At 48.3% G+C, this 27,365-nt stretch overlaps 1 protein-coding gene across 1 annotated transcript in view; it reads left to right on the top strand.

Annotated features, from left to right (window-relative positions):
* Positions 1-27,365, top strand: part of LOC144509469 (BAR/IMD domain-containing adapter protein 2-like 2) — an 88,852-nt gene that overhangs the window by 56,271 nt on the left and 5,216 nt on the right. The window contains exons 13-19 of the mRNA XM_078238380.1: positions 5,056-5,096; positions 6,957-7,028; positions 18,296-18,379; positions 20,866-20,962; positions 22,042-22,094; positions 23,831-23,930; positions 26,035-26,148. Coding sequence (XP_078094506.1) covers positions 5,056-5,096; positions 6,957-7,028; positions 18,296-18,379; positions 20,866-20,962; positions 22,042-22,094; positions 23,831-23,930; positions 26,035-26,148 — 561 coding nt within the window. The remainder of the gene's footprint in view (positions 1-5,055; positions 5,097-6,956; positions 7,029-18,295; positions 18,380-20,865; positions 20,963-22,041; positions 22,095-23,830; positions 23,931-26,034; positions 26,149-27,365) is intronic.

Below are 27,365 nucleotides of genomic sequence, written 5' to 3'. Positions count from 1 at the left end.
TGGTGTTGAGTGTTTCCGCTGACCTCTGTTCTCACAGAATCCCTACAGTGCAGAAGGAGGCCATTCGGCCCATCGAATCTGCACCGACAACAATCCCACCCAGGTCCTATCCCTGTGACCCCACATATTTACCCTGCTAATCCCCCTGACCCTAAGGGGCAATTTAACATGGTCAGTCCACCTAACCTGCACATCTTTGGACACAAAGGAGCAATTTAGCATGGCCAATCCACCTAACCTGCACATCTTTGGACACAAAGGAGCAATTTAGCATGGCCAATCCACCTAACCTGCACATCTTTGGACACAAAGGAGCAATTTAGCATGGCCAATCCACCTAACCTGCACATCTTTGGACACTAAGGGGCAATCTAGCATGGTTCAATTCTGGCCTTGGGTGACTGTGTAGAGTTTGCACGTTCTCCCCGTGTCTGTATCGGTTTCCTCCGGGTGCTCCGGTTTTCTCCCACACTCCAAAGATGTGCGGGTTAGGCGGATTGACCATGCTAAATTGCCCCTTACTGTCAGGGGGAGTCGCAGGGTAAATATGTGGGGTTACAGGGATAGGGCTTGGGTGGGATTGTGGTCGGTGCAGACCTGATGGGCCGAATAGCCTCCTTCTGCACTGTAGGAGTCTATGATTGTATGATCTACCCTATCTATATCCCTCATAATTTTGTACACCTCAAGCAGGTCCCCCCTCAGACTTCTCTGCTCTAAGGTAAACAACCCCAGCTTATCCAGCCTCTCTTCATAGCTGTAACACTCCATCCCAGGCACCACCCTGGTGAATCTCCCCCGCACCTCTCCAGTGCAATCATATCCTTCCTATAGTGAGATGACCAGTCGAAACAGGGTATCAATTTCTAAACTTTGTCAGTTCCGTTCGTTGTAACTGGAATGCTGTGGAGTCGGAGACTCTGTGGAGAATAAATACCCAGATCCTTTGGAGAGAGAAGGAGAGAGATAACAGTAGGTGGTGCTGTTGCATTAAGGACGGTGAGGAACACATTCGGCCTGGTTTCCCATCAGCCTGTTCAGCTCCGAGAAACGCGTCAAGTGTTCATATCCCTCACACATGACTAACAATGCTGTCAATGCCCACATTCTCCAAGAAAGAGGGATGCCCAGTTGCAGAGGGGGAGGTTGCGTGTGGGGGGGTGGGGGTGGAGGGGGGTGGGGGTGGAGGGGGGTGCGGGCGTGGGGGGCAGGGTTACACATGGCATGCATTCCTATCTCATTCACTGGCAGAAACAGAGACCCGATGGACAATTCTCTGATAAAAGCAAAATACTGCGGGTGCTGGAATCTCAAACAGAAAATGCTGGAAAATCTCAGCGGGTCTGACAGCATCTGTGGAGAGAGAGAATCGAACCAACGTTTCGGGTCCGGATGATCCTTCATCCTGCTCTGACGAAGGGTCATCCAGACTCGAAACGTTGGCTCTATTCTCTCCCCACAGATGCTGTCAGACCTGCTGAGATTTTCCAGCATTTTCTGTCTGTGCGTTGGACAGTTTTCCTGTGTGTTATGGACTGGTGTTGTTCTCAATGGTGGAATCTCAATGGGCGGCGCGGTGGCACAGTGGGTTAGCACTGCTGCCTCACAGCGCCAGGGAGCCAGGTTCGATTCCCGGCTTGGGTCACTGTCTGTGCGGAGTTTGCACATTCTCCCCCGTGTCTGCGTGGGTTTCCTCCGGGTGCTCCGGTTTCCTCCCACAGTCCAAAAGACGTGCTGGTTAGGGTGCATTGGCCGTGCTAAATTCTCCCTCAGTGTACCCGAACAGTTGCCGGAGTGTGGCGACTAGGGGATTTTCACAGTGACTCCGTTGCAGTGTTAATGTAAGCCTACTTGTGACACTAATAGATAAATTAAGGTGTTGGGGGAGGGGGGTGTAGGGTGGGTGACCTTGGTTGCTGTGTGCTGCCTGGGCGCAATCTTCTCTCAGTGAGTCCAGCTGCTGCCTTCTGGGACAGAATTTTACCCCCCCTCCTACCCGTGCGGGGATTGGGGCAAAACATTACAGTCCCGCTTTCAATGGCTCCCCTCCCCACTCCCCGTGCATCCACCATGGATGGGGGAGAGGAGGAGGTGGGGGAGACAGGCTGTGGTGGTACTGCGACATCCTGCCTTGTTCTGTGATAGGACGTTAAGTAAAAGCACCTCCTTACAACGGTGAGGTTCATTGGTTTGATGTTTAGTACCGCAGTAATACGTCACTGCCCCGAATACTGGAACTGCTGTTGTTTTATTACAGCTCCAAGCTTTGTAGGTCCTCTCATTACATCAACATGTCATAGAATCCCTACAGTTCAGAAGGAGGCCACTCAGCCCATCGAGTCTGCACCGACCACAATCCCACCCAGTCCCTATCCCCATAACCCCATGCATTTACCCCTAGCTAGTCCCCCAAACACTAAGGGGCAATTTACCAATCCACCTAATCTGCACATCTTTGGAGTGTGGGAGGAAACCGGAGAACCCAGAGGAAACCCACGCAGACATGTGGAGAACGTGCAAACTCCACACAGTGACCCAAGCCGGGATTTGAACCCGGGACCCTGGCACTGTGAGGCAGCAGTGCTAACCACTGTGCCACCGTGCCGCCTTTAACATGTCCCTTAACTCCTTCATTCACAATTTTCAAGTCTTATTGCATATTTACATGGATTGCATGTTTGCTTTAATAGCTGATCACATGATTTGATGGTGATGTCATTAGGGCGTTGCCACAGGTTGTGCTCTGTGCAGTGCAGAGAGCAGCTTTCAATAAACCTGGTTGTTAGTTTGAATCTACATGTGCAAACCATATTCTTTTCTTTTTTGTGAAAACCCACAACCCCCTAATATAGTTAGGACATTACAAGTTTTCATTCCTGACGTTACTAACATTACCAACGGTGGCACAGTGGTTAGCACTGCTGCCTCACAGCGCCAGGGACCTGGGTTCAATTCCGGCCTCGGGTCACTGTCTGTGTAGCGTTTGCTCGTTCTCCCCCTGCGTGGGTTTCCTGCGGGTGCTCCGGTTTCCTCCCATAGTCCGAAAGATCAGCCAGGGGTTCCTGCTCCTGATCACTGTCCAGTGATCCCTGGGTTAGAGAGAGCGGGGAAATCAGCCAGGGTTCCTGCTCCTGATCCCTGTCCAGGGATCCCTGGGTTGGAGAGAGAGGGGAAATCAGCCAGGGTTCCTGCTCCTGATCATTTTCCAGTGATCCCTGGATTAGAGAGAGGGGAAATCAGCCAGGGTTCCTGCTCCTGATCACTGTCCAGTGATCACTGGGTTCGAGAGAGAGGGGAAATCAGCCAGGGTTCCTGCTCCTGATCACTGTCCACAGGTTAGGTGGATTGGCCATGCTAAATTGCCACTTAGTGTCCAAAGATGTGCAGGTTAGGTGGATTGGCCATGCTAAATTGCCCCTTAGTGTCCAAAAATGTGCAGGTTAGGTGGATTGGCCATGCTAAATTGCCCCTTAGTGTCCAAAGATGTGCAGGTTAGGTGGATTGGCCATGCTAAATTGCCCCTTAGTGTCCAAAGATGTGCTGGTTAGGTGGATTAGCCATGCTAAATTGCCCCTTAGTGTCCAAAGATGTACAGGTTAGGTGGATTAGCCATGCTAAATTGCTCCTTCGTGTCCAAAGATGTGCAGGTTAGGGGGAGTGGCCATGCTAAATTGCCCCTTAGTGTCAGGGAGAATGGTGGGTAAAATAATTGAAGTTATGGGGATAGGGCCTGGATGGGATTGTGGTTGGTGCAGGCTCGATGGGCTGAATGGCCTCCTCCTGCACTGTAGGGATTCTATGATTCTATGAAGTTCATTATCAGACAGAACACTCGCAGACAGTGAAACACATAAAACAAACTTCACCTAAAAGTTGATATATTGTAAAAATTTACATTGTAAATTGGACTCATGTTTAATTAAGGCTTTATAATTCTCTCCCCATAATTCTTCGCCACATAAAATCTTGAAGTTTAATTTCTGCAGAACCTTTGTTATGTGTGACTGCCAATTACACGGGGAGCAATTTTTATGATAGTCAGGAGAGATGTGTCTCTCTCTCTGTGGAGATGCCGGCGTTGGACTGGGGTAAACACAGTAAGAAGTTTAACAACACCAGGTTAAAGTCCAACAGGTTTATTTGGTAGCAAAAGCCACACAAGCTTTCGGAGCTCTTAGCCCCTTCTTCAGGTGAGTGGGAATTTTGTTCACAAACAGAGCTTATAAAGACACAGACTCAATTTACATGAATAATGGTTGGAATTCGTCTCTTAAAGACTTGATTAGTTGTAAGTATTCGCATTCCAACCATTATTCATGTAAATTGAGTCTGTGTCTTTATAAGCTCTGTTTGTGAACAGAATTCCCACTCACCTGAAGAAGGGGCTAAGAGCTCCGAAAGCTTGTGTGGCTTTTGCTACCAAATAAACCTGTTGGACTTTAACCTGGTGTTGTTAAACTTCTTACTCTCTCTCTCTGGACAGTGATCAGGAGCAGGAACCCTGGCTGATCTTTCGGACTATGGGAGGAAACCGGAGCACCCGGAGGAAACCCATGCAGAAACAGGGAGAATGTGCAAACTCCATACAGGCAGTTATCCAAGGCCAGAATCAAACCCAAGTCCCTTTATGATAACCTGCACATCTTTGGACACCATCCTAATAACTACAAAATCGAAAAGGGCGGAAGGATCTTTTTTGTTTTGTGAGGAGATTTAACTCCTGGACAGACCAGGCCGGGGTAGGATTGGATTGGCTGGTGATCTCTGCTTATTGGGAACCGCGGAAATATTGACTTATGTTAGTGTGAGATAGCTCTCTCTCTCTCTCTCTCTCTCCCCCCGCCCCCCCCCCCACCCCCACCCCCCCATCCCCCTCCATTCCCCCTCCATCTATAAAACTATCACAGTTCATAAACCCTTTGGTAAGCATGAATATATGATTTTTAAAAGCACATGTGTGTACCTGTCTGTCACTGAGAGTTTCAACTGAATGTGTTGCGACATCCTGTCTCCCAACGAGCAACGGTAACCCCAAATTCCTTCTTGTCTTTTTAGATCTTAAGTGGCGCAGATTCCCAACTGGAACTCTTCCCGAGGTAAGATGCATTCCTAGTCCAGCGATTCTCCAGATAGAGGGCGTGCCTCAAAGCAGTGCTCGCTAAAATCAGCTGTGTTTGGACATGAGGGCTAACATTGGGCACGGCCTGTTTGTTAGCCGAAAGAATCACTTTCATAGAATCATTGAATCATTAGAATCCTGTGCAATGCAGAAGGAGGCCTTTTGGCCCATCGAGTCTACACTGACCACAGTCCCACCCAGGCCCTATCCCCATAACCCCACGTATTTATCCTGCTGGTTCCCCTCTGACTCTAAGGGACAATTTAGCATGGCCAATCCACCTAACCCACACATCTTTGGACACTAAGGGACAATTCAGCATGGCCAAGCCACCTAACACGCACATCTTTGGACACTAAGGGGCAATTTAGCATGGCCAATCCAACTAACCTGCACATCTTTGGACACTAAGGAGCAATTTACCAAAGCACCTAACCCGCACATCTTTGGACACTAAGGGGCAATTTAGCATGGCCAATCCACCTAACCTGCACATCTTTGGACACTAAGGGGCAATTCAGCATGGCCAATCCACCTAACACGCACATCTTTGGACACTAAGGGGCAATTTAGCATGGCCAATCCACCAAACCTACACATCTTTGGACACCATCCTAATAACTACAAAATCGAAAAGGGCGGAAGGATCTTTTTTGTTTTGTGAGGAGATTTAACTCCTGGACAGACCAGGCCGGGGTAGGATTGGATTAGCTGGTGATCTCTGCTTATTGGGAACCGCGGAAATATTGACTTAAAACCGGAGTCAACTAAATTGCTGTGGCTCTGGAGTCACACGTAGGCCAGACCGGGTAAGGACAACAGATTTCCTTCCTAAAGGACATTAAGTTTAACGTTTATTTTATTAGTGTCACAAGTAGACTTACCTTAACGCTGCAATGAAGTTACTGTGAAAATCCCCTAGTTGCCACACTCTGGCGCCTGTTCGGGTACACTGAGGGAGAGTTTAGCACAGCCAATGCACCTAACCAGCACGTCTTTCGGACTGTGGGAGGAAACCGGAGCACCCGGAGGAAACCCACGCAGACACGGGGAGAACGTGCAAACTCCACACAGACAGTGACCCAAGCCGGGAATTGAACTGGAGTCCCTGGCACAGGCCCGTGTCCCTGACTATGTGAGGCAGCAGAGCTAACCACTGTGCCACCATAAGCGAACCAGATGGGTTTTTCCGACAATGGTTTCATGGTCACCAGTAGATTCTTAATTCCCAGGTTTTTTTTATTGAATTCAAATTTCCACCATCTGCCATGGGCGGGATTCGAACCCGGGTCCCCAGAACATTAGCTGAGTTTCTGGATTAATAGTCTAGCAGTAATAGCACTAGGCCGTTGCCTCCCCTCGTACAGGGGAGGGTATTGAAAGGAGGAACAGGTTCAAGGCCGAGCGGTCCACTCCTGCTCCTATATCTAACATTCTTATGAAATTTAGAGGAAAGAGAGGAGGAAGGGGCGGCACAGTGGTTAGCGCTGCTGCCTCACAGCGCCAGGGACCCGGGTTCGATTCCCGGCTTGGGTCACTGTCTGTGCGGAATCTGCACATTCTCCCCACGTCTGCGTGGGTTTCCTCCGGGGGCTCCGGTTTCCTCCCACAGTCCCAAAGACGTGCTGGTTAGGGCACATCGGCCGTGCTAAATTCTCCCTCAGTGTACCCGAACAGGCGCCGGAGTGTGGCGACTAGGGGATTTTCACAGTAACTTCATTGCGGTGTTAATGTAAACCTACTTGTGACACGAATAAATAAATGAACTTTAAATGAACATTAGAACGGATGCAAATTCTTTTTTGCTTTTTGTTTCAAATCTCTCTCTCTGTTTCAGGGGAACCAATCCTTTTGCCACGGTGAAACTCAAACCGACTGTCACTAACGACCGATCAAAACCCTTTGTGAGGTAAAATGGATGCCTTCGAAAGCAAGTCCCGTTGCACTTTAGACCGGCAGCAGGAAGAGCACGATCAGGACTGTTGATTTATTTTCCAAACCCTTTATTGTGCTCCTGCATCGAGACGCCTGAGGGAAATAAAAATCTAATCTTCTGCCGGGGAGGACGTTAATTAGGAACTGCATCAATGCTTCTACTTTCACCATGCCTGGGAATTTTTATGATTAGCAGCTTAATTACAGATGCCACACGAAGGAAGATGAACGGTTGGCCAGCCTGCCATGCATTCTCCTCAGTGGTCCTGATTCAGAGAACAGTATTAGCTACCAGGGCCTGGGCTTCCAGCGGTGAGGGAGGGGGGGAGGGGGGGGGGGGGTGGTTGGGTGGTTGGTTGTGCGGAGGGGGGGAGTGGATTGCGATGGGAGTTCATTTATTTCAGCGGGAGTCAGTGAGGCACTCTCCTTCCATTTTGGCTCTCTGTAGCATTGTTGGATTTGAGAATATCACTTCCCCCCCCACCCTGATTGCAGGGAATCTTTGGGAAGCGGAAACGTCCATCAACCATGCCCCTTGTCCCAGCGGTGCAGAATTCCACTCGGGTCTCTTGACCATAGAATCCCAACAGTGCAGAAAGAGGCCATTCGGCCCCATTGGGTTTGCACCAGCCACAATCCCACACAGGCCCTATTCCCGTAACCCTGCTAGTCCCCCTGACACTAAGGGGCAATTTAGCATGGCCAATCCACCTAACCTGCACATCTTTGGACACGAAGAGGCAATTTAGCATGGCCAATCCACCTAACCTGTACATTTTTGGACACTAAGGGGCAATTTAGCATGGCCAATCCATGTAACCTGCACATCTTTGGACACTAAGGGGCAATTTAACCTGGCCAATCCACCTAACCTACACATCTTTGGACACTGAGGGACAATTTAGCATGGCCAATCCACTTAACCTGCATATCTTTGGACACTAAGGAGCAATTTAGCATGGCCAATTCACCTAACCCGCACATCCTCGAACTGTGGGAGGAAACCGGACCACGTGAAGGAAACCCACGCAGACGCGGGGAGAACGGTGAAACTCCACATAGACAGTGACCCAAGCCAGGAATCGAACCCGAGTCCCTAGCACTGTGAGGCAGCAGTGCTAACCACTGTGCCACCGTGCCACACCATTGTGGAGAAGGTCAGAAACTCCAATGTATTTTATGAAGTTAGCCTAGGCCCCAACCTTTCCCTTTGATTTTGGCGTGAGGGTGAGCATAAGATGTTTCACTCCAGCTATGATTCAAGTGACCCACTAGGGAGCTTTTATCAAAACAAACTTTATTTAAGATCACAGTTAGAATATAACAAAAAGAATTAGCGTAACTTTTACCAATTAAAATACTTAAACATGACAAGGTATAATTCTTAACAGCTGGCTAAGTCCTGTAGACAGATAGATCGAGGAATAGAGGACTAAGGGGAAATGGTACAGAAAAGGAGTTGAAGCTGGCATAGATCAGCCATGATATTAAATGGTGGGGCAGGCTTGAAGGGTCTGGTGGCCTACTCCTGGTTTTACGTCTTGTGTTCTTGTGCTTTTCATTTAAACTCCCCGTCTGGATCCTATTTGCCTTTGTTGCCACTTTCCTGGCATCACAGAGCAGAAACGGTGTCAGACCCATGGATGTTGAATTCTTTCGTGAGGTAAATTTAGGCCATTTAAGAGTCAACCCCATTGCTGTGGCTCTGGAGTCACACATAGGCCAGACCAGGTAAGGATGGCAGATTTCCTTCCCTAAAGGACATTAGTGAACCAGATGGGGTTTTTTTTACAACAATTGATGGAAGTTTCATGGTCATCATTATTGAGACTAGCTTTATTTACCACTTGTTTTATTTTATTAACTAATTGAATTTAAATTTCACCATCTTCCGTGGTGGGATTCGAACCCGGGTCCCCAGAGCATTACCCCGGGTCTTTGGATTACTGGTTCAGTGACAATACCAGTAAGCCACCACCTCTCCCTGTTGCTGTTACTCGTCCAGCAATCCAGAGGCCCCAAGCTAATGCTTAGGGGGCATGAGACCCTGGGTAATGCTCTGGGGACCTGGGTTCGAATCCCACCACAGCAGATGGTGAAATTTGAATTTGATGAATTTCTGTAATTAAATGACAATCATCCATCTGGGGATTTCTTCACAAATTTCACCATCTGCCATGGTGGGATTCGAACCTGGGTCCCCAGAGCATTACCCTGGGTCTGTGGATTACTAGTCCAGCCACAATGCCAATATGCCACCACCTCTCTTTCCAGGGAAGGAAATCTGCCGTCCTTACCCGGTCTGGCCTACATGTGACTCCAGACCCACAGCAACATGGTGTGACTCTTAACTGCCCCACTGAAATGACTGAGCGAGACACTCAGTTCATGGGCAAATCAGGGATGGGCAACAAATACTGGCTCAGCCTGCGACGGCCACATAGAAACATAGAAGCAGGAGTAGGCCATTCAGCCCTTCGAGCCTGCCCCACATTTCATTTTGATCATGGCTGATCATCAAATTCTATATCCTGATCCCACCTTTCCCTCCAAATCCCTTGATCCCTTCAGCCCTATCACATCAGATCAGCCATGATCTCATTGAATGGCAGAGCAGACTTGATGGGCCAAATGGCCTACTCCTGTGTCTTACGCTGGTGTTAAGATTGGCCTTGCCTGTAGGACGATGAGGGTATTGGTAGAACAAATCTCCATCCGTTTCCTGCCATCTCACCCGATCATGGCAAGGAACAGAAAGCTCCCTTGACACAAGAATCTGTCTTGGAACTTGGAGCTATATCTAATTTCTTCTTGATAGAAACACAGAGTGAATTGAAAGGAAATTAGCGCCACACCACCATCTTCCCTTGACTGGTTGATGCTCCACTTGAGTCTTCTTTCTTCATCTAACCCTGTCCGAATCTAACCAATATCCCCCTACGCTTTTCTCCATCATGTCCTTATCTGCATTCTCCGACTCCTTTGTGCCGACCAGCAGTGTTACTCTGACTGGGTTCTGATGTCATAAGACCATAAGACATAGGAGCAGAATTAGGCCACTCGGCCCATCGCGTCTGCTCCGCCATTCAATCATGGCTGATATTTTTCTCATCCCCATTCTCCTGCCTTTTCCCCATAACCCCTGATCCTCTTATTAATCAAGAACCCATCTATCTCTGTCTTAAAGACACTCAATGACCTGACCTTCACAGCCTTCTGCGGCAAAGAGTTCCACAGATGCACCACTCTCTGGCTGAAGAAATTCCTCCTCATCTCTGTTTTAAAGGATCGTCCCTTTAGCCTGAGGTTGTGCCCTCTGATTCTTATTAGTGGAAATATCCCCTCCATGTCCACTCTATCTGGGCCTCGCAGTATCCTGTAAGTTTCAATAGGATCCTTCCTCATCCTTCTAAACTCTAACGAGTACAGACCCAGAGTCCTCAACCGTTCCTCATACGACAAGCTCTTCATTCCAGGGATCATTCTTGAGAACCTCCTCTGGACCCTATCCAAGGTCAGCACATCCTTCCTTAGATACGGGGCCCCAAACTGCTCACAATACTCCAAATGGGGTCTGACCAGAGCCTGATACAGCCTCAGAAGTACATCCTGCTCTTGTATTCTAGCCCTCTCGACATGAATGTCAACATTGCATTTGCCTTCCTAACTGCCGACTGAACCTGCACGTTAACCTTAAGAGAATCTTGAACAATGACTCCCAAGTCCCTTTGTGTTTCTGATTTCCTAAGCATTTTCCCATTTGGAAAATAGTCTATGCCTCCATCCCTCCTTCCAAAGTGCATAACCTCGCACTTTTCCGCATTGTATTCCATCTGCCACTTCTTTGCCCACTCTCCTAACCCGCCCAAGTCCTTCTGCAGCCCCCCCCTGCTTCCTCAATACTACCTGTCCCTCTACATATCTTTGTATCATCTGCAAACTTAGCAACAGTGCCTTCAGTTCCTTCCTCCAAATTGTTAATGTATATTGTGAAAAGTTGTGGTCCCAGCACCGACCCCTGAGGCACACCACTAGTCGCCGGCTGCCATCCTGAAAAAGACCCCTTCATCCCCACTCTCTGCCTTCTGCCAGTCAGCCAATGTCAGATAATAAACAACTTCTCCCCATCCAAAATCCATTCTCCCAAGGTGAAAAGGTCCGTCAAGTGTAGCCTCGCTCCCGAAAGACCCCGGCTTTCTTCACTGGTAAAAGGGTAGAAGTGATTCAAGGTGACATGCTCTTCCGATGAGACGTTGAAGACTGAGGTTGCTGGCTGGGTGAGGTTACATCGATATGGGATCCGATCCTTCTCCAGTTTCACAGCTCCTGTGGATTTTTTTGGGTTGGTTCGAATCCAGCTTGGGCGAATTACTGGTGGCTCCTGTTTCCTTCTGGATAAGTGTTTAGTCTCTGGGGTCAGGGTTCATAAGCAGTGCAGACGGATCAAATGTAGGCTCTTTCGTGAAATAATCAGTCTAGTTCCAGATGGATGTGGGTTCCTAAAAAAAACAAAGCAATTCCTGTGGGAGGTAGCATGGCCCAGGTGGAGATATTGGGTCAGAGAGATTCAGATGTTACGATACAGGTTCTTGTGTCAAGGGAGCTTGTTTCGTTCCCTGCCATGATAGGGTGAGACGGCAGGAAATGGAGAATTGTTCCACCAATACCTTCACACATAGTCCGACAGGCAAGGCCAACCTTAGCACCAGTGTAAAACACAGGAGCAGAAGTAGGCCATTCGGCCCATCGAGTCTGCTCTGTCATTCATTGAGATTGTGGTTGACCTGATGTGATAATCCTCAACTCCACTTTCCCACCTTATCCCCGTAACCCTTGATTCCCTTACTGATTAAAAATCTGTCCATCTCAGCCTTGGACCATACTCAATGACCCAGCCTCTACGGCCCTCTGTGGTAAAGATTTCCACCGATTCACTACCCTCTGAGAGAAGAAATTCCTACTCATCTCTGTCTTCAATAGGTGACCCCCTCACTCTGAGATTATGCCCTCTGGTCCTAGACTCTCGCACAAGGGGAAACAACCTCTCAGCATCTACCCTGAGAATCCAATATGTCTCAATAAGGTCACCTCTCATTCTTCTAAACTCCAATGAGTACAGGCCCAATCCACTCAACCTCTCCTCATGAGAAAATCCCTCCATACCCGGGATCAACCTAGTGAACCTTCTCTGGACTGCCTCCGATGGCAGTATGGGTGGCATTCTCTGGTCTCCCCGTGGGGTCTTTCTCACGGCAGGCGGTGGCGCGCCTTTGGCCAGCGACAGGATCTTCTGGTGAAACGCCTTTTGGAAATCAATGGGATTTTCCAGTCTCCACACTGCCAGGAAACCCACAACAGGGGGCGCACTTTCAGTGGGACCAGAAGATCCCGCCGGTGTGAATGGCTGGAAATTTCTGACATATATCATGGTAAATTGCCCCTTAGTGACCCAAGATGTGTAGCTTTGGGGGATTTTGTAGCCCAATCCATCACGCAAACCAGCCTCCCATCCATTGACTCTGTCTACACTTCCCGCTGCCTCGGCAAAGCAGCCAGCATAATTAAGGACCCCACGCACCCCGGACATTCTCTCTTCCACCTTCCTTCGGGAAAAAGATACAAAAGTCTGAGGTCACGTACCAACCGACTCAAGGACAGCTTCTTCCCTGCTGCTGTCAGACTTTTGAATGGACCTACCTCGCATTAAGTTGACCTTTCTCTACACCCGAGCTATGACTGTAACACTACATTCTGCACTCTCTCGTTTCCTTCTCTATGAACGGTATGTTTTGTCTGTACAGCGCGCAAGAAACAATACTTTTCACTGTATACTGATACATGTGACAATAATAAATCAAATCAAAAGATTAGCCATGGCAAACATGTGGGATTATGAGGATAGGGTGGAGGGGTGGGCCTGGGTGGAATACTCTGTCAGAGTCACTCCAGACTCAATGGGCCGAATGGCCTCCTTCTGCACTGTTGGGATTCTATGAACCTGCTCATCCCCAATGTAGTTTCCAAATATGGATTGACTGATGTTAAAAATATGGAAGAAAAATATGGAAGGCTAATAAGGTTAGTGTTGAGAACAACAGTTACTGGTCACTTATATAGAAAGGATATTATTAAACTAGAAAGAGTGCAGAAGAGATTTACTAGGATGCTACCGGGACTTGATGGATTGAGTTATAAGGAGAGGCTGGATGGACTGGGACTTTTTTCTCTGGAGAGTAGGAGGCTGAGGGGTGATCTTATAGAGGTCTATAAAATAATGAGGGGCATAGATCAGCTAGATAGTCAATATCTTTTCCCAAAGGTAGGGGAGTCTAAAACTGGAGGGCATAGGTTTAAGGGGAGAGATACAAACGGGTCCAGAGGGGCAATGATTTCACACAGAGGGTGGTGAGTGTCTGGAACAAGCTGCCAGAGGTAGTAGTAGAGGTGGGTACAATTTTGTCTTTTAAAAAGTGTTTAGACAGTTACATGGATAAGATGGGTATGGAGGGATATGGGCCAAATGCAGGCAATTGGGACTGGCTTAGGGGTTTAAAAAAAAAAGGTGGCATGGGAAAGTTGGGCTGAAGGGCCTGTTTCCATGTTGTAAACCTCAATGACTCTGTGACAGTCTGACCTGACCAACTATAATTATTGGGGAAAAGGACTATTAGTTATATACTATAATGAAATGCAATAAAGAATATGTAATAGATTCTCATAACAAGATCATTTCTATTTTATTTTTAATTGTATTTAATCTGTGCATTCAACCGTCTTAAAATAGAAGTTGGATAACTCCATTCTGGAGAGCTTGTTGAAATTGTAATGTAATTCCTGTAGAGTGTATTTTGCAATAAAGTATTGACCTGATGTGCGTGTACTCTTATGTGTGCAGAGGCTGTTTGCCAGTTTCGTATGGTCAAATGTCTTGCCACTAGGTTGGGGCAAAGAAGTAGAGGTTGGACTCTACACAAGAGTGTGCCACATTTAGCTAGGTTTGGGCAAAGCACCTCGATTCCCAGATGGCAAAAAAAACAGGGAAATAAGGGCCGGAATTCTCCGGCCATTCACGCCTTGAATCATAGAATCCCTAAAGTGCAGAAGAGGCCATTCAGCCCCTCGGGTCTGCACCGACTCTCTGAGAATATCTTACCCAGGTCTCCTTCCCCCTACCCTATCCCTATAACCCCACATGTTTACCATGACTAATCCACCTAACCTACACATTTTAGGACACTAAAGGGACAATTTAGCATGGCTAATCCACCTAACCTATACATCTTGGGACATTAAGGGGCAATTTAGCATGGCCAATCCACCTAACCTACACATCTTGGGACATTAAGGGGCAATTTAGCATGGCCAATCCACCTAACCTACACATCTTGGGACATTAAGGGGCAATTTAGCATAGCCAATCCACCTAACCTATACATCTTGGGACATTAAGGGGCAATTTAGCATGGCCAATCCATCTAACCTACATGTTTTGGGACACTAAGGGGCAATTATAGCATGGCCAATCCACCTAACCTTCTCATCTTGGGACACTAAGGAGCAAGTTAGCATAGCCTATCTTCCTAACCCGCACATCTCTGTGGGAGGAAACCGGAGCATCCAGAGGAAACCCACGCAGACACGGGGAGAGTGTGCAAACTCCACACAGACAATGACCTACGGCTGGAATCGCACTTGGGTCCCTGGCGCCGTGAGGCAGCAGTGCCAACCATTGCACCCCGTGCCACTGCTCAGCCAAATCCCCATTTCACTGCAGCGGGGCTGGAGAATCCTAGCGGCTGGTGAGGTCAGAGAAGCCTAAGAATATTGGCGGGAGTTGCTTTTTTATTCCGTCTGAGTTGGGTGCTTTGAAGTGGGGATTGAACCCACGGTCTAACTCAGAGGCAGGAATACTACCAACTGGTACATTCTCACGTTGGCTTTCAGAGCTGAATCGTTGAGGTTCCTTGACATCATTGCCACGCTACGATTGGCTTTGATCCCGAGGTCACCGCCATGACCTCACAATCAGTTTGGAACACCACCAAAAAATTGAATCCAAACTGTTGGTTGGAAAGGCTGAAGATGGTCAAAGGCTGCGAAATCTCGCTGAAGGTATGGCTGTAATCATTGTCCAATTTTTCTTCAACCATTCATGGCATGTCAGTTGGGAGGTTAATCATTCTTATGGGTATATCATTTTATTTACTTATTTACTTAACACTGCAATGAAGTTACTGTGAAAATCCCCTAGTCACCACAGTCCGGCGCCTGTGCGGGAGAATTTGGCATGGCCAATGCCAGCACGTCTTTCGGACTGTGGGAGGAAACCGGAGCATCTTGAGAAAACCCACGCAGACACAGGGAGAATGTGCAGAGTCCGCATAGACAGTGACCCGAGCTGGGAATTGAACCGGGTCCCTGGCGCTGTGAGGCAGCAGTGCTAACCACTGTGCCGCCCCACATCATGGTGGAGTTGACAATGTCTTAACAATGCTTCCTCTTGTGGCCATTTGAATTAATCATGAGGGGCAGAGATAAGGTGAATAGCCAAGGTCTTTTCCCCAGGGTAGGGGAGTCTGAAACTAGAGGGCATAGGTTAAAGGTGAGAGGGGAGAGATTTAAAAGGGGTCAGAGGGGCAACCTTTTCACACAGAGGGTGGTGCGTGTATGGAATGAGCTGCCAGAGGAGGTGGGAGAGGCGGGTACAATGACAACATGTAAAAGACATTTGGACGGGTACATGGATGGGAAAGGTTTAGAGGGATATGGGCCAAATGCAGGCAAATGGGACTAGTTCAGTTTCGGAAACCTGGTCGGCATGGACAAGGGGGCCGAAGGGCCTGTTTCCGTGCTGTATATCTAGAATCGTAGAATCCCGACAGTGCCGAAGGAGGCCATTCGGTCCATCGAGTCGGCACTTCCCTGTAACCCCACATATTTACCTTGCCAATCCCCCTGACACAAAGGGGCAATTTAGCACAGCCAGTCAACCTAACCCGCACATCTTTGGAGTGTGGGAGGAAAGCGGTACACCCGGAGAAAACCCACGCAGACACGGGGAGAACGTGCAAGCTCCACACAGACAGTGACGCAAGCCGGGAATCGAACCCGGGTCCCTGGCGCTGTGAGGCAGCAGTGTGCCGCCGTGCCGCCCTATGACTCTATATGGTTTACCCCGTATCCTCAGACTGTGGCCCCTCGCTCTATACATCCCCATCATCGGGAACATCCTTCCTGCTTCTACCCTGTCTAAGTCCAGTTAGAATTTCGGGAGATTCCCCCCTCATTCTTCTAAACTCCAGCGAATACAATCCTAACCCACTCAATCTCTCCTCATACGTTAGTCCCGCTATTCCCAGGAATTAGTCTATGGTTGATGTCAATTTGATCAGATTCCATTTGGTTTTCAGCCATTTACAAGTTAACACGTAACCAATGTGTCCTCAGGGCTCTGCTGATTAGTGTGGTGGGTGGCATTAGCACTCCCAGATATTGAGGGAAAAGAGAGCCCCGGGCAGTTACATCGATTAGTAATAAGGGTGGCACAGTGGCTAGCACTGCTGCCTCACAGCGCCAGGCACCAGGGTTCAATTCCCGGCTTGGGTCACTGTCTGTGTTCTCCCCGTGTCTGCGTGGGTTTCCTCCGGATGCTCCGGTTTTGTCCCACAGTCCAAAGATGTGCAGGTTGGGTGGATTGGCCATGCTAAATTACCCCTTAGTGTCCAAAGATGTGCTGGTTAGGTGCATTGGCCATGCTAAATTGCCCCTTAGTGTCAGGGGAGGAGCTAGGGTAAATACGGGTGTTCTACGGATAGGACCTGGTTGGGATTGTTGTCAGTGCAGGCTCGATGGGCCAAATGGCCTCCTTCTGCACTGTAGATTCAATGATTCTTCAGGTTGTCACCCCGAGCCTGTTTGGCCGCATTTTGAACGCACCTTCCTCAGTCCTCAAGTCCTGGGGTGGGACTCGAACCCGGAGCTTCTGGCTCAGAGGCAGGGACGCTCACCCCACTGCGCCACATGGCCTCTGTGTCAAGGAACACGGTCTCAAGGAGTTCCTGGAACAGAGCCCAGGGCCGGAAAGGCCAACTCCGATTTTGCTCCCGTCTCTAATGGATTCCGCTCCCACCTCACATTCTGGGAGGGGTTTCTGTGAGCTGATGACATTCTGTGTAGAAAATGTTCTCTCAGCCTCTCCCATCAAATGCCAAGTGACTGTTCGCCACCGTGGTGACCCCAAAGAGGAAATAAGAGTTGGAGTTGCGGGGTGGAGAGGGGCGTAGGTGGGGACGTGGGGGGGTTGTGGGGGGGGGCCGACAGGAGGTGGGAGTGTGTGGACAGGGGTGGGGTGGGCAGTGGGTGGGTGGGAGGATGTGGGCAGGTTTCGGGGGGGGGGGGGGGGTGCAGAGTGTGGGGTGGTTAGAGGGGAGAGGAGCCAGGGGTTGTTGGAACTGTTAGGGGGGACTGTTAGGGCTGTCTATAAAAGAACGAGGGGGATAGATCAATTAGATAATCAATATCTTTTCCCAAAGGTAGAGGAGTCTAAAACTAGAGGGTGTCGGTTTATGGTGAGAGGGGAGAGATACAAAAGGGTCCAGAGGGGCAATTGTTTCACACAGAGGGTTGCGAGTGTTTGGAACGAGCTGCCAGAGGTAGTAGTAGAGGCGGGTACAATTTAGTCTTTTAAAAAGCGTTTGGACAGTTACATGGGTAAGGTGGGTATGGAGGGATATGGGTCAAACGTGAGCAATTGGGACTAGCTTCGGGGTTTTAAAAAAAGGGCGGCATGGACAAGTTGGGCCGTCGGGCCTGTTTCCATGCTGTAAACCTCTATGATTCTATCGGTAGAATTCTGATTGCATTATCGAGAGGTGGTGGCACAGTCAGTACAGGACAGCTGCAGATTCAAAGCAGTTGAGTGGACAACTGCAGTGTAAATAAAGCTTTCGCGTGTCCTTGGGCGCTATATTTAGTCCCGAATCCCCAGCGTTTGTGTTGTACAGCCTTCCGTTTGAGTGCACTAAAAAATGTCAAAGGTGTAGCTTCCCCAGCTGTTGCCGAGCGGCCGGTCCAGCAGTCAAGGCGCTACCTTACCAGGCTGGGTAACTCGACCAAGCACCAAGCGCAGATGTTTCTGGGATCTCGGGCACTTTCCACACTGAGTCACGTGACAATGACAGCTGGGCTGCTGCCACGAGCAAACCTTATTGACGCAACGGGGCTTCTCGATATCATTTGCAGGCTTTCCGATGGACCTCATCCAAGAAATTCTGATACCCCCCTGGGTGATTCCTCTTGTCAGCTCGGAGTCCTGGCTATTTCTGTGTGACATCACGTCAAACCCCTGGCTGTGGAGGGTGCTGATGATACTCTTGTTCCTCTTGTGAGTATTGGCCCCCTGGCATTTTCTCACTTCCTCTGCCATTGTACAATTGGTGAGTTGTGTTTTCATCGGTTCACTTCAGCCTTTCTCTTCCCCCTGTTCCGCATTCTCTTTTAAACCCCCCCCCTCCCTCCCTCCCTCTCTAAGAAATGGTAATCCGCAGGGGGCACTTGCAACAGAGGCGGGGCATTCCCCCGGGAGAGGCCATTTTTAATCATAGAATAGAGCCATAGAATTGCGACAGTGCAGAAGGAGACCATTCAGCCCATCAAGCCTGCACCGACTCTCTGACAGAGCATCTTAATCAGGGTCTCTCCTCTGCGTAACCCCACCACACATTTACCATGGCCAATCTCCTGAACCTTCGCATCTTTGGACACTAAGGGGCAATTTAGCATGGCCAATCCACCTAACCTGCACACCTTTGGACATTAAAGGGCAATTTAGCATGGCTAATCCATCTAACCTGCACATCTTTGGACACTAAGGGGCAATTTAGCATGGCCAATCCACCTAACCTGCACATCTTTGGACACTAAGGGGGCAATTTAGCATGGCCAATCCACCTAACCTGCACATCTTTGGATACTAAGGGACAATTTAGCATGGCCAATCCACCTAACCTGCACACCTTTGGATACTAAGGGACAATTTAGCATGGCCAATCCACCTAACCTGCACACCTTTGGATACTAAAGGACAATTTAGCATGGCCAATCCACCTAACCTGCACACCTTTGGACACTAAGGGGCAATTTAGCATGGCCAATCCACCTAACCTGCACACCTTTGGACACTAAGGGGCAATTTAGCATGGCCAATCCACCTAACCTGCACATCTTTGGACACTAAGGGGCAATTTAGCATGGCCAATCCACCTAACCTACACATCTTTGGACACTAAGAGGCAATTTAGCATGGCCAATCCACCTAGCCTACACATTGTTGGAGTGTGGGAGGAAACCGGAGCACCCGGAGGAAACCCACGCAGACACAGGGAGAACGCGCAGACTCCACACAGACAGTGACCGGAGGCTGGAATTGAACCTGGGTCCCTGGCGCTGTGAGCCCGCAGTGCTAATCACTGTGCCACCGTGCCACCCCAACAGTGGAAAGAAAAACCTATAGTATTTTTTTAAATGGCAAAGTTCATTGAACCCAATCTCCATCGTTCCATTTTGTCTTCACTTTTGATATCCCATGATAACGGTCACCGAAAGATTGTAAAAATTGCACTTCTGCCCATTTTAATCATATGTTTTCCTCACAATCGTTAATCTGTCTCTTCCTTTCTCTGTCTGGGTCCTGATATTGTCTGGAAGGATGGTAGCTACAGGAGTAAGCTACAAATTTCTCTTCCTATCTCACTTTGCCGCTTTTTTCCCTTCTGACTCTGTCAGGGAAACAGCAGAATGAACCCTTTTATAAATCTATACGGTTTGTTCTGGGCTGCTTGGTGTTGCTATGGCAATAGCAATTTGCATTGATGTAAATATGTTTAACTGATAGGAATATTTTGTCACAAAAGCATGGCACAGAAGCAACCAAAGAGGATGTTTGGAGGAGCAAGATCTTGGTGGAATGGGTTATGAAATGTGTTGGATAGCTATGGTTTTGCCACAGTTCACAGAAGTTACTTTATCCAGCATTGCTCACTTTTCTGTGGGAAAGTGGTCAGGGATTTTGTCCTCCCCGTGTTGTTAAGTGACAGCCTGAACTGCTACCATTTCCCCCACAGTCCAAAGAGTAAAGTAAAGTAAAGTTTATTCATTAGTCACAAGTAAGGCTTGCATCAACACTGCAATGAAGTTACTGTGAAATTCCCTTAGTCGCCATACTCCGGTGCCTGTTCGGGTCAATGCACACTAACCAGCACGTCTTTCAGACTGTGGGAGGAAACCGGAGCACCCGGAGGAAACCCACCCAGACACGGGGAGAACGTGCAAACTCCGCACAGACAATGACCCAAGCCAGGAATTGAACCCGGGTCCCTGGCTCTATGAGGCAGCAGTGCTAACCACTGTGCCACCGTGCCACCATGTAGAGGTTAGGTGGATTGGCCATGCTAAATTGCCCCTTAGTTTCCAAAGGTGTGCAGGTTAGATGGATTGGCCATAGTAAATTGTCCTTTAGTGTCAGGGGGATAAGCAGGGTAAATATGTGGGGTTACGGGGATTGGGCCTGGGTGGGATTGTGGTCGGTGCAGGCTTGGTGGGCCGAATGGCCTCCTTCTGCACTGTAGAGATTCTAAGATTCTCTGAACTCCAGTGCTCAGGAAAAGGGCTAGCACAAACGTGATGGACCAAATGGCTTTTTTATGTATAGCGTGATTCTACGATTCTCTCTCTCCTTTCCTCGGTTCCTCTTTCTGGTTGGCATAGTTCTGGATTGTGAGGCAGTGATGTGATTGTGGCTCCCCTTGTTTCAGGTACACCAACTGGCCGTACAGTACGTTTAAGGAGCTGTGTGTTCCTGGACCACCTCCAACATTATTCCTTGGCTCGATTCCATACATCTGGCGAAAGGTGAGGAGTTAGACCGAACGTGGCAAGTCCTGATCATACACAGGAGTACATGTGGAGTAACCAGGGTTTTGTGTCCGGGGTGTTTCACTGGGGGACAAAATCTTCATAGTGTTATTAAGCCTCTTTCTTCTTTTCCTTATTCATCTGTGGGATATGGACATCGCTGGCTGGCCAGCATTTATTGCCCATCCCTAGTTGCCCTTGGCTTGGTCATTTCAGAGGGCAGTTGAGAGTCAACCACATTGCTGTGGCTCTGGAGTCACACGTAGACCAGACCAAGTAAGGATGGCAGATTTCCTTCCCTAAAGGGACATTAATGAACCAGATGGGTTTTTCCGACAATCGGCAATGGTTTCATGGTCATCAGTAGATTCTTAATTCCAGATATTTTTTCCTTATTGAATTCAAATTCCACCATCTGCCGTGACGGGATTCGAACCCAGGTCCCCAGAACATTAGCTGGGTTTCCGGATTAATAGTCTGGCGATAATACCACTAGGCCATTGCCTCCCCCTTATCTCTCTTGGCAGATGCTGGCAGACTTGTTGAGTTTTCCCAGCATCCTCTTCGTCCCTGTTTCAGATTCCGGCCTCTGCTTATTCATTCAACCAAAGAGGAATAGACTTCCTCCTGATAGCCTCTCCCATTGGCTGTGTTTAATGATTAATAACGCATAGCACTGTGTCTAGATAGACTGTTATTGATCCTATATATTCTAGTAACCGTTGTCATGACCACAGAAGTAAAGGGGGAGGGATGTTATATATTTAAAAGGGTTGCAAGGTTGCTTTAAGAGCAGAGCACAGAGCAGCTCCTCAATAAAACCTGTTGTGTGTTAGTTTGAATACACGCGTGCAAGCCAAGTCCTTTTTTTCTGTTTGAAACCCACAACCCCTAACATAGTTAGGACATTACACTTTCCAATTGACATAGGAAGGCAGTGCGTCACAAACATGGAGGTATTGGCTGTCCAATGGCTGGAGTGTGGGGGCAAATCATGTGACGAAAACACCAAGAATAAATTTAATCAAAGTTGGCAATAGTAGATCTGTAACGTTTTTTCCTTGTCTCATCTGTAGGACCTGCACGTTGTCGATGTGGAATGTTACAACGCGTTTGGCAATATCTGGGGGTAAGACTGCCCGTGCTTAGTCAAAATGAAACGAATGCACAAAGCACTGGAAATGTACAATTCAGATAGCATCTGTAAATAGAAATACGGGTTATTGGCATTTGGGCAATCCACACTCAAACTCAAAGACTGAAAGGTAGATATGCGAGATTGGAAAATCGAAGGAAACAGCCAGTTAGCTCAATTGGTTAATGTGTTAATAATGCCAGGATTGCGTTTCTTTGCTTTACAGCAGCGGTGGACAACCTGTGGCCCATGGCCCACCAGGGTTCTGAGTGCAGCCCACCTGTCAATGGTTAGCACTGCTGCTTCACAGCTCCAGTGACCTGGATTCAATTCCAGCCTTGGGTCGATGTCTGTGTGGAGTTTGCACATTCTCCCCCGTGTCTGTGTGGGTTTCCTCCGGGTGCTCGGGTTTCCTCCAACACTCCAAAGATGTGTAGGTTAGGTGGATTGGCCATGCTAAATTATCCCTTTGTGCCCAAAGATGTGCAGGTTAGGTGGATTGGCTATGCTAAATTACCTCTTAGCGTCCAAAAGATGTGCAGGTTAGGTGAATTGGCCATGCTAAATTGTCCCGTAGTGTCCAAAGATGTGCAGGTTAGGTGGATTGGCCATGCTAAACTGTCCCTTAGTGTCCAAAGATGTGCAGGTTAGGTGGATTGGCCATGCTAAATTGTCCCTTAGTGTCCAAAGATGTGCAGGTTAGGTGGATTGGCCATGCTAAACTGTCCCTTAGTGTCCAAAGATGTGCAGGTTAGGTGGATTAGCCATGCTAAATTTAAATTGCCCCTTAGTGTCAGCGGGATTAGCAGGGTAAATACATGGGGTTATGGGAATAGGGCCTGGGTGGAATTGTTGTTGGTGCAGTCTCAATGGGCCGAATGGCCTCCTTCTTCACTGTAGGGTTTCTGTGATTCCATTCTAAGATTCAAGGACCCGGGTTCGAATCCCGCCAAGTTTATTGAGCTCAATAAAAATCTGGATTTAAGTTAAGGATGAAACCATTGTCGATTGTTGGAAAAACCCATCTGGGTCACTAATGTGCCTTTCGGGAAGGAAATCTGCCGTCCTTACCCGGTCTGGCCTACATGTGACTCCAGAGCCACAGCAATGTGGTTGACTCTTAAGTTCCCTCAGAAATGGAGGATGGTCAGGGTCGGGCAGAAAATGCTGGCCCAGTTAACCAAGGGCACGTCCCATGCAATGAATAAAGAATAAAAAAGTTACGCCCAGGAATTCTCCCTCAGTGGACAGAGTGGATAGTCAGAAGCTTTTTCCTATGGAAGAAAAGTCAAGTACTCGGGGACATAGGTTTAAGGAGCGTGGGGAAAAGTTTAGAGGAGATGTGCGAGGCAAGTTTTTTTACACAGAGGGTGGTGAATGTCTGGAACGCGCTGCCCAGGGAGGTGGTGGGAGCAGGTACGATAGCGGCATTTAAGGGGCAAATAGATGAATACACGAATAGGATGGGAATGGAAGGGTACGGACTCTGTAAGTGCACACGGTTTTAGTTTAGGCAGGCATCATGATCGGCACAGGCTTGGAGGGCCGAAGGGCCTGTTCCTGTGCTGTACTGTTCTTTGTTCTTTGACTCTGTCAGTGAGGTTGAAGGACCCCAGACTTTGTGACAAAGCAAGAGGGATACATTGGGACAGGTGGTCTTGTAGATGGTGGCGTTTCTTTCCTTTAATTAATCAATGCTCTTTCTCTTTAATCTGGAATAATATTTGTAGGCTGTACTTGGGCCGCCAGGCAGTCCTTGTTCTCACTGACACGGAAATAATCCACAACGTGTTTATTGAAGATAATTGCGAAATCTTCCACAACCCTAAGGTGAGTTAATACTGTTGACTTTTATACTGAGTGAATATTGTTAGCACGGTGGCACAGTGGTTAGCGCTGCTGCCTCACGGGACCCGGGTTCGATTCTGGCCTCGGGTGACTGTCTGTGTGGAGTCTGCATGATCTTCCTGTGTCTGTGTGGGTTTGCTCCGGTTTCCTCCCACAGTCCGAAAGACGTGCTGGTTAGGGTGGATTGGCCGTGCTAAATTCTCCCTCAGTGTAACCCGAACAGGCGCCAGAGTGTGGCAACCAGGGGATTTTCACAGTAACTTCATTGCTGTGTTAATGTAAGCCTACTTGTATTTATTTGAACAGCATTCCAGTAGAATCTTATTTTATTCGGTACGTTACTTGTTTAGTTAAAGTTCCCGGTTAGTTAAATAAATAAATCGTTAAGTGTTCATTTTAAAGTGAGTGTCAGATATTTTACTGAACATTATTGAAGGACAGTTACACCTCCCCACACACTTTTAACACATTACAAGGCGAGGTATTCCTCTTTGGGGGATATAACGTCACGTTTCAAAAGGGGGACAACCTCCGTATCGTAACACAACCCTCTGAGAGAAAAAGATTTTCCTCATCTCTGCCCTAAAAGGGTGACTCCTAATTTAAAATGGCGGCCCCTAGTTCTGGGCTCACCCACAAGAGGAAACATCCTTTCCACGTCCACCTTGTTGAGCCCATTCAGGATCTCATAAACTTCCATCAATTCGCCCTCTCACTCTGCTAAACTCCAGTGGAAACAAGCTCAGTCTGTCCAACCTTTCCTCATTAGACAACCCACACATTCCAGCTATCAGTTGAAGCTTGGATTGTTTTCTCCACAGCAGAGGAGGCTGAGGGGGAACATGATTGAGGTCTATAAGTTTATGAGAGGCATGGGCAGGGTGACTAAGGAGCAGCTGTTCCCCCTTGTTTGAGGGGTCAATCACGAGGGGGCAGAGTTTTAGGGTGAGGGGCAGGAGATTCAGAGGGGATTTGAGATAAAAAGAATTCACCCAGAGGATGGTGGGAATCTGGAATGCGCTGCCTGGGAAGGTAGTGGGGGCCGGAAACCTTACAACCTTTAAACAATATCTGGATGAGCACTTGAAATATCATAACATTCAAGGATATGGAACAAGTGCAGGAAAATGGGATTAGTGCGCCTTTAGTAGTAGCTATTGTCGGTGCAGACTCGATGGGTCGAATGGCCTTTTCGGCTCTGTACGACTCTATGGGCGGGAGTTTCCGGTTGTGCTCACTGGAGTGGCATGGCGGCACAGTGGTTAGCATGGCTGCCTCACAGCTCCAGGGTCCTGGGTTCGATTCCTGGCTTGGGTGACTGTCTGTGCGGAGTCTGCACATTCTCCCCGTGTCTGCATGGGTTTCCTCCGGGTGCTCCGGTTTCCTCCCACAGTCCAAAGATGTGCAGGTTAGGTGGATTGGCCATGCTAAATTGCTCCTTAGTGTCCAAAGATGTGTAAGTAAGGTGGACTGGCCATGCTAAATTGCCCCTTAGTGTCCAAAGATGTGTAGGTTAGGTGGACTAGCCATGCTAAATTGCCCCTTAGTGTCCAAAGATGTGTAGGTTAGGTGGATTGGCCATGCTAAATTGCCCCTTAGTGTCCAAAGATGTGTAGGTTAGGTGGATTGGCCATGCTAAATTGCCCCTTATTGTCCAAAGATGTGTAGGTTAGATGGATTGGCCATGCTAAATTGCCCCTTAGTGTCCAACGATGTGCAGGTTAGGTGGATTGGCCATGCTAAATTGCCCCTTAGTGTCCAATGATGTGCAGGTTAGGTGGATTGGCCATGCTAAATTGCCCTTTAATGTCCAAAGATGTGTAGGTTAGAGGGATTAGCGGGGTAAATATGTGAGTTTATGGGAATAGGGCCCGGGTGGGATTGTTGTCAGTGCAGACTCGATGGGCCGAATGGCCTCCTTCTGCACTGTAGGGATTCCAGAAAATTTTGCCTGAGGTCAACGGACCTTTACAGGGTCCGTGTCCCGTCCGCTACGATTCCCATGGCGGGCGGGACGGGAAAACTCCATCTGATGCTTGCCCACTTATACCCACTGCCGGTTGATAATTTTTTATTTTTCCCTCAGGCAGGCCAATCTCAGTATCCATTTAGTGAGAGTTTCTTTCAGCCTGACGATGATGATTGGAAGAGATATCATCTGCTCCTGACTCCAGCTTTCGCTCCCACTCAGCTGAAGCAGGTTTGTGTTCGCACTTCTGATATCCTCGTGTCATGGGTGGCCCTCCTTCGTCTCAGTGGGCCACAAGACCGAAACCGGGCTTGTTCACTAACCTTGACCCCAGGAATAAGATTAAATACATAGAAACATAGAAACTATGTTGGAATATAGTGTTAAATTCTGGTCTCCACACTACCAGAAGGATGTGGAGACTTTGGAGAGGGTACGGAAAAGATTTGCCAGGATGTTGCCTGGTATGGAGGGCATTAGCTATGAGGAGAGGTTGGAAAATCTTGGTTTGTTCTCACTGGAACGACGGAGGTTGAGGGGGGACCTGATAGAAGTCTACAAGATTATGAGGGGCACGGACAGAGTGGATAGTCAGAAGCTTTTTCCCAGGGTGGAAGAGTCAATTAATAGGGGGCACAGGTGCGAGGGGCAAGGTTTAAAGGAGATGTACGAGGCAGATCTTTTACACAGACATGGATTTCTTTCTTTCCTCTCCTACTGGACTCCCGGGGGAGATAGTGGAAGCGGATACGGTAGTGACTTTTAAGGGGCGTCTTGACAAGTATATGAATAGGATGGGAATGGAGGGATATGGTCCCTGGAAGGGTCAGGGGTTTTAGTTCAGTCGGGCAGCATGGTCGGTGCAGGCTTGGAGAGCCGAAGGGCCTGTTCCTGTGCTGTAGTTTTCTTTGTTCTTTGCTCTTTGTAGAAACAGGAGGAGGCCATTCAGCCCTTCGAGCCTGTTCCAACATTCATTTTGATCATGGCTGATCATCAAATTCAATATCCTGATTCCCCCTTCCCCCCATATCCCTCGATCCCTTTAGCCCCAAGAGCTGGATCTAATTTCTTCTTGAAATCACACAACGTTTTGACCTCAACTACTTTCTGTGGGAGTGAATTCCACACATTTAAATTGAATTTAAATTCAATTAAGCAATCTGCAATTAAAAGTTAGTTTTATTAATAGTTGATTGTTACAATGAAACATCTACACCATTTATATCTGTTAGGGAAGGAAATCTGCTGTCCTTACCCGGTCTGGCCTACATCTGATTCTAGATCAGCAATGGGCAACCTGGGCTAGTGAGTGGGCCGTGTGAGTGGCCCTCCTTCATCTCAGTGGGCCGCAAGATTGAAATCGGGCTTGTTCACTAACCATGACCCCATGAATAAGATTAAATACATTGAATACAGGCCGAATATTTCATATCGAGTTATAGAAAATG

This window comes from Mustelus asterias, chromosome 21 (assembly GCF_964213995.1).
Source record: "Mustelus asterias chromosome 21, sMusAst1.hap1.1, whole genome shotgun sequence".
Classification (NCBI taxonomy): domain Eukaryota; kingdom Metazoa; phylum Chordata; class Chondrichthyes; order Carcharhiniformes; family Triakidae; genus Mustelus; species Mustelus asterias.
This window is presented reverse-complemented; position numbering and strand designations above follow the sequence as displayed.